The sequence below is a fragment of the Myotis brandtii genome, unplaced genomic scaffold, assembly GCF_000412655.1.
Source record: "Myotis brandtii unplaced genomic scaffold, ASM41265v1 scaffold456, whole genome shotgun sequence".
NCBI classification, from domain to species: Eukaryota; Metazoa; Chordata; class Mammalia; order Chiroptera; family Vespertilionidae; genus Myotis; species Myotis brandtii.
The window spans coordinates 2,350,353-2,358,366 of record NW_005367431.1 but is presented as its reverse complement, the minus strand read 5'-3'; the positions used below and the strand labels follow the sequence as shown (position 1 = coordinate 2,358,366).

General features: G+C 39.0%; 1 protein-coding gene and 1 pseudogene across 1 annotated transcript in view; one reads left to right on the top strand and one right to left on the bottom strand.

Annotated features, from left to right (window-relative positions):
* Window positions 1-8,014, bottom strand: part of EYA3 (EYA transcriptional coactivator and phosphatase 3) — a 100,638-nt gene that overhangs the window by 4,455 nt on the left and 88,169 nt on the right. Inside the window, exons 15-18 of the mRNA XM_014546752.1 lie at window positions 6,592-6,752; window positions 4,418-4,532; window positions 3,099-3,220; window positions 1,658-1,758 (exon numbers count right to left, since the gene is read on the bottom strand). Of these exons, the coding sequence (XP_014402238.1) occupies window positions 1,658-1,758; window positions 3,099-3,220; window positions 4,418-4,532; window positions 6,592-6,752 (499 nt within the window). The remainder of the gene's footprint in view (window positions 1-1,657; window positions 1,759-3,098; window positions 3,221-4,417; window positions 4,533-6,591; window positions 6,753-8,014) is intronic.
* Window positions 7,350-8,014, top strand: part of LOC102262107 — a 3,332-nt pseudogene continuing 2,667 nt past the window's right edge.

Sequence of the window (8,014 nt, the reverse complement as noted above, 5' to 3'; positions counted from 1 at the left end):
ATCAATGATGAGAGAGAATCATTGATTGGCTGCCTCCTGCACGCCCCCTACTGGGGACCGAGCCCGCAACCCGGGCATGTGCCCTTGATTGTAATTGAACCCAGGACCCTTCAGTCCGCAGGCTGACACTCTATCCACTGAGCCTAACCAGCCAGGGCAATAAAAATATATTTTTAAAAAAAAGGAAACTCATGCTGCTGTATGAGATAATCCGGTCTATGAGAAGAAGCCTAAGAAGGAGGTTAAAAAGAGGAGGTGGAACCATCTCAAAATGTCTCTTGCCCAGAATAAAGATCGGGTAGCTCAGAAGAAAGCATGCTTCCTCAGAGCTCAGGAACGGGCTGCTGAGAGCTAATAAACCAAACCACAATTTTCTATGAAGATTTTTCAGACAGACAATAAACTTATTGGACAAGCAGCTAAAATAAAAAGAATCAAAACTCCAAAGATAACACATGTGAAAAAAATAAAGGTCCTTGAATTGCTACATAAAGTGGCAAATGAAAACATAATGTGTTAATATTGCCAACTGATTACCTCCATTCTCATAGTTCATTAATAGTTCCTGAAGGTTTGCATGCTACTGAATGAAGAAAATTAGGACAGTGGTCCTAGTTGTTAACTCACTGCCTCCAAGTTTAAGAAATAGAGTTGCTAGAAGAAAGCTGGAGTAGAAGGGAAAGAACTTCTGTAGATCCATTTAGCAGATGAGGTAAGTAAATTATTCACACAGCTAATAGATGATTCAGATCTGAAAGGGTGTGATTTTAGATTACATAGTCAGGACTCTTTCATCTGTTTCCTGTTTTAAGAAGAGACAACCTGAAGCTGGGCCTGCATAGTGAGGAGGTTAACATCAGAACAAACTCTCCAGGGCTCAGAAGCAGAAAGAACTTTCTCCAAACAACTCCCCATTGATTGCAATGGTTTTTGAGAATCTGAAGCCTGGAAAAGTCAGAATTATTTGCCTTTTCACAGCTAAGTCTCATGCTCTTTAGAATGCACTGCCTGAAACGGAACTGTAACACAGCTGCTGGCGAGATGCTAATCCATCCCAGAGAGCATGCTGGAGCTGGATCACCCTTCAGAGATGAGGGATGGAGACTAGAGCTGTGTCTCTACCCCCACCAGTAACTGGAAGCAAGGTGTCTCTGGGAAGGTGATGTAACTTCCGCTGAGGGCAATTCTGGGGGAGAAACTGTGAGCCCACAGCAGCCAAGAGCAGGGAGTGGTTAAGGAAATGAGTGCCTCAGTCCTGCTGGGGGTCTGGGCGGCACTCCACAGCATCCTCTACAGACAATAAATTCTCTGGTCAGTCTTCCCAAAACATTACTTCTGAGCTAACATTGCAGCAAACAACGAGTTAATATTTTATGCTCCCACATTACCCTGAACTACAGATTTTTTGTGTTGTCATCAATGTGTGTTATTAGACAATTCAAAGGTCCGATGTCCTCTGTAAAAACTGAAAAAACTAACAAAACAAAACAAAAAAGTTTCTGAATGAAGGTCACTACCTCTCCAAGTAGATAACTGATCCAAGGAAGTACACTGAAGTCAGGTTCAGATTCTCCTTAGAATTTCTTTCCCTTTCCAAAGCATACACAAATGAGAGCAATAGGTCCTGAAATTCCCACATTTTCTTTACCATGATTACCTGTTTGGCTGCAATTTCTTCATCTCGTCCATCTCCAATCACTACGTATGTGACTTTCTTTCCAAACCTTGACACAATTCTCTCAAAGCAGCTCTCTTTACCTGATGAGATAAAGCAATTTCCTATTAGGACATCCTGTCCTACCTTTTTTTCAACAGCAAAGAAAAGGCTGCTGCTAGGTTCACCAGCCTGTGCACAGACAAAGTAAGTGGCAGCCCCTGAAGTTTGCTTGGTGAGGAGTAGCGGGGGCAGCTAGAGATCCCAGTAGGCTCTCTGCATCTATAAATGGGAGGCTAAGTGGCCGAGGCAGTGTGAGAACTGTGAGCACCACTTCCCTTTTCCACATCTCCTGTACTTGACAGCTTACAAAGCAGTTTTCAAGTTATTCCTTACTTAATTCTCAAAATAATCCAGTGAGATAGGTACCGTACCCTATTTTAACAGATGAAATGGGACTAGTGACTTGCCCAGATCCAAACCAGTTTATAGCTAGACTTTGGGCTCCTGATTCCAAGTCTAGGCTCTGGACATTGTGAAAGGATATTTTTTGAGGGGAAACTATTTTAGTGTAGGGGGAAAAGTGGGAGCATAAGGCCTCGATTTCTTGTTAGTAATAAGAAACAGACTAACAGCCATTTCCCTCCAATTTTTTATTTTCCAGAAACAGTCCTGGGCATGAATGAGCCTTATGGCTTTCAGTAGGGGAGGAACCCCAGAGTACCAATAAATATGGCAGCAACATTTGTCATATCTGGAATTTCTTCACTATTATATTTTGTAACTGCAACTGAGATACTATATCACTGAACTTAACCTTGGGGAAATGGGTGTTTCAATACATTGCAGACTGTTTTTAGATATACGGTAATAAAAATTCAAATCCCATTTGGAACCTACACATAAAACATGCACAGATGATACTGCTTTTTATTTGCAGAAATAAATAAAAAGGAAATTGTTTTCTTTCCTTTTTCTTTGCCATCTCTTATACTTTATTTCCCTGCTTTTGCCACCTTCTTCAGTTAATCTTTCCTTTTTCTTTGCCATCTCTTATACTTTATTTCCCTGCTCTGCCACCTTCTTCAGTTGTGATTTTTCTATTATACTATATTGCAGCGCTCTCTATGCGAAAAAGAAATCTGAAATGAGGCAAAAGTAGATTTCTAAACTAGATATTATGTCCTTTCAAATATTATAAAGGAAAAGAACAAAGTCCCACAGATCTGGATTTGAATCCTGTTTATGTAACTTACTATCTGTGAAGTCTTGTGCAAGCTACATAACTGTTAAGCCTGAACTGCCTCATCAGTAATATCAGAAGACTGTTGTGAGGAGATAGACATATATATATGTCTAACAGAGGAACTGGTAAATAATAAGTACATCATAGTAGGAAATATTATTGTAAGGCAAGTGATAAGAAACTGAATAGAAACCATACCAATTTTGGTAGCACTATAGATGTTTTCAATAGGAAATATTTCTCCAAGCCCATATAGGAGAACCTTGGCCAGAGCTGGAACCAGCTGGGTTGTAGTGATGAGAACATTCACACAATTCTTCCTAGAAGGGAGAAATAAGGAGAGAAAAGAAAAGGGTGAACAAACCCAGGATGTGACCTTTAGATCTAACCATTAAAAATTAACCTTAAAGGGCCTGGTAATGATATTTGTTCAATGTCAATGTTCAGTTATTGTTCTAATTATCTCAGGTTTACTTACTTTCCATATTAAAGGACAGAGATTCTATAGTGGGCACAGAGCAGCAACTTGATTCTTGCCTCATTTCCCTCTGATAATTCGCTCACTGCACTTGTTAGCAATTACCACCAACCCATGTCATTGATACTACTCTCTAGGAAACAAATGACAGACTTTCAGTTACAGTGCTATTTCATCCGAATGCAACCCAGTTCTTAATGAGATATGATTTAAGTCTTCTCTGTTCTTCATGTAATAGCAACATAGATTCCAGAATACACATTAATTTCACAGGTCCTTTATAAACTTCACTGAATAACCTGTGTCAGTTTTAATGTTTGCTCTATTAGGTTATAGGTCTGGAATTCCTGTTTTGAGGAAGAAATCAGTAAGAGATTTAGATACAATTATGACTGTATTTATTTCCCATTATCAGCTTTAAACTGAAATCTCCTTAATCTGCTTAATGTATCCTTTTCTTTTGAGTCCTGCCTTCCTGAGTAAGTTTTGGTACATTTTTTTGAAGCTTCCTGTACTTAGGATATTTGAGATATGTCTCCTATATGTATCCTTTGATGTCACCAGGTCCAACTCCTGGGCTGGAGATTATGATTTACTGAGTTTTAATTTTGTGCGCAAAAAGTAAGGGGAAGCCCTGGCTGGTGTGGCTTCGTTGATTGAACATTGTCCCATGCACCAAGAGGTCACCAGTTTGATTCCTGGTCAGGGCACATGCCTGGGTTGCTGGCTGGATCCCCAGTGAGGGCATGCAGGAGCAGCCGATCAACGTTTCTCTCTCTTTCTCTCAAATCAATAAAAAAATATTAAAAAAAAAAGAAAGGGAAAGAAAAAGGCTTTCATATTTATTCTCTTAAAACTCTAAGGTGTGTTATTAGTATAAAATGGCTCTGCCTCCCACTAACCTACTACATACTTCCTTGCTTCACTTAAACTCCTCTCTCCCCACCCCACATCCTATTTTGGGAATGGCTTGTCCTAAACTGGTGTAGGAAAGAGTGTGTCTCTGAGCGGATGAGACCTAAAGGAACCATTTTCATACCTGGACTTGATGAGAAGTAAGGACTTTAATGCAGTACCTAACCAGGAATCTGTTAAAACTTCAATTTCTGCTCTTAGTCTCTGCAGTGCTTCTTTTCTCTGGGGACTGAGAAGGCCTTTGGGAATAAAAGCAGACACATTTATCATTTGACAACATATCCTTGCTGACATCCACGAAACAAGTTCTAGAATTCAATTGAGAAATAGTGTGTCATTAAAATTTCTACTGAACTAATACAGTTCTCTTCTTAGTAAAACGCTAGAGTAGTCTGCTCAAAATATCTTTTTCACTTTCTTCATCAGAATGTTTGCTACCAGGCACAACAAAACCAGCTGAGGAAACAATATGATTAGATTCTGACACAAGCTCTTTCATCATGAATCAGCAGCAGAATCTGCAGACTGGTGGACCATTCCCTGAGTAGCACTGATTTAGACATGGGCTCAAGAACCAAAGGGGAAAAATAAGTGTTAGAGCTAAAAGAAGAGTCTGCACCATTCCAATCTCTTTCTAAAGAAACCAGAACCCAGGGAGGAAAGGGCTGCTAAGATTACACAGAAAGTTAGTGGCTTTTGGTCTCAAAAGTCTTTCCACTGCCTCTCCTGGTGACTGTGCTTTTCCTTTACCCCTTTCAGAAGACATCAACCTGAGATTCCAGGTTGAATGACCACCTCTATGAATGTCATGTACTTGTACTGTATTTACTTCTGAAACAACTCCAGTGAGTAAGAGACCAACACACTGTTTAAGATCAGATAATTAAGCATAACAAAACAGAATTCATCTGATGAGAGCATGTTATCAGACACTTGAGTTACAATATTCAAATAATAAATCTGGCCCTGAATTTTCTATAGTGAAGAGAAATCCTGTAATCTATTACCAATATTCCAGAAAAATAGAAGGCATTTCTATGAGGACTAGAACTGCGTATAATTTGTTTTCAGATTGATGGTTTCACAATGCAAGCCTAGAATTAGATGACTTTCAATGTTTCTAATAAAACAAAACCAATACCTCTATGGCATGTATGACATAAACACATATGTCTTTTACTTAACTAATAATATGATGTGGCACTTTGACAATTCAAAATTTTTACAAAATACAGGTGGATATTCTTATAGAGGGTTATATTACTTTCTACAGCAAATTAGGTCCAGGTATTTACTAGGCAAAAAAAATAATCAGACACTTAAATTTGACTCCCAAAGCCCAGTTGCCTGTGATTTTTACCTGGTATTGAAAGACTGTAACAGAAATGAACTAAACTGACTTTCAAAGTCCTATTTTTACTTTCTGCAGCACAGAAAGCGGTAGCATGGTATTGTAGGAGGATTCTCTTGACCTAGGGTAATATACCTTTAGGCAGTGTAGGAAATCCTTGAAACTTCATGCAACATTTTAGGTGTATGTAAAAGTTTGAGGGTGATGGCTTACAATTTTAAATATTTTCTCATAATGGTATATCACTAGAAAAAGAACTGCATGAATGTAAAGTGGACCAAGAATTCAGGGATGTGGATTCTAGCTGTGGTAGGTAATTAACTTGCTATGGTATCTGCCCTTGTTACTTTCAAGATGGACAGCAACTTTCTCAATAGATATCTAATGTCTCTTCTAATTTGGACAATCTATCACTAATTAATCCCAAATAATAGAATTCAGGCCTGATGGCACCTGACATGAGATATTTCTAGGTAGAAAGAATTTCCAAGGTCCTTCAAATCACAACACATGGATACTGCCACCCTATACTCCTGGACCTAGTTTTCCATCCACTATAAACCACCTAGTGACTTGTTATATATGACTTGTCCTGATATATTAGTTAAAAAACAATAAGGCAACCTATTAACTAGTACTGACAGTTTTGACTCCAGAATAAAATACGTCATCAAATAGAATTAATGGAACATATTTCCTTTAAAAAGGCATTTGTCTAAAAAAGAACAAGAGAGCTTTGAACTTATGCTAAGAGAAGTCCATCAGAAATGCAGAGCTTCCTCCCCAAAGGATTTTAATCAAACCTCCACGTTTTAAAATATAGAATTAAAATGTTACTGTGGTACAAATTCATAAACAATTGTCAGAGAGTTCTAAGGAATTCCTGGAAAAGAAAGCAGTAAATCAGAAGGAAACAGAAAATCAGACTGATTGTATGCCACACTTACCACCCACGTTGCTTTTATGCTTATCATAGATTTCTCTCACTTTTCGGTAACGGAAAGCCAGTTTTCTCATCCAGTCCACACCTCCCTGTACACCCACAGAGGAACCATGGCTGCCACTGCCTCCTGAACCACTGAAACCATCTGTTGAGAAACTATAGTTGCTGCAGAGAGAGAGGATAATGAAAATTAAAATCTATACTGCATGGGGTTTTTGGATGAATGCCACTTGGGATTCTCTGTCCTATTCCTAGCACCTGACACCAAGACTAAGGGCTTTGAGAATCTTTTCCCTAATCTCTATGTCTCAGAGTCTATCTTTCACTATTCCTCTATATCACCCCTATTACATCTATCAAAAAAAGGATGAAGACTAGGGAAAGAGAGGTAGGAACAAGCACCAGCATCCCGCAGAGGTTAGCTTGAAATGAAGCATCCTTTCATTAATGACAGAATATCTTACAGTGAAAAAAAACCCAGAATATAAAATTTTTGTGTATGTATATATAAAATGATTGCAACTATGTAAAGAAAAAAAGTAAAAAAATAATGGGCCCTAGCTGGTTTTGCTCAGTGGGTAGAGCATCGGCCTGAGGACTGAAGGGTCCCGAGTTCGAGTTTGATCAAGGGCACATGCCCAGGTTGCGAGCTTGATCCCCAGTGCGGGGCGTGCAGGAGGCAGCCGATCAATGATTCTCTCTCATCATTGATGTTTCTCTCTCCCTCTCTGAAATCAATAAAAATATTAAAAAATAGGGAGCTGAAGGCATGCAGGGCCAGAGACACCGGAGAAGCCGGAGACATGGGATGCGGAGCTGCATGGAGGCGGTTGAGTAATAGCGCTTTGAGTCTGCAATAAAAAATGGCCTCCAATAAAACTACATTGCAAAAAATGGGAAAGAAACAGATGGAAAGAGTAAAAAAGTTGAAGAGGCAGAGCCTGAAGAATTTGTAGTGGAAAAGTACTGGATCGATGTGTAGTGAATGGGAAGGTGGAGTATTTCCTGAAGTGGAAAGGATTCACAGATGCTGACAATACTTGGGAACCTGAAGAAAATTTAGATTGTCCAGAGTTAATTGAAGCATTTCTTAATTCTCAAAAAGCTGGTAAAGAAAAAGATGGTACAAAAAGAAAGTCTTTATCTGACAGTGAATCTGATGATAGCAAATCAAAGAAGAAAAGAGATGCTGCTGATAAACCAAGAGGCTTTGCCAGAGGTCTTGATCCTGAACGAATAATTGGTGCCACCGACAGCAGTGGAGAGTTAATGTTTCTCATGAAATGGAAAGATTCAGATTCTGGTGCTGGCAAGAGGCAAATAAGAAGTGTCCTCAAATTGTAATTGCTTTCTATGAAGAAAGACTAACTTGGCATTCTTATCCAGAAGACGAATCCCAATATTTGTTTCCATTCCTTTTTATATCT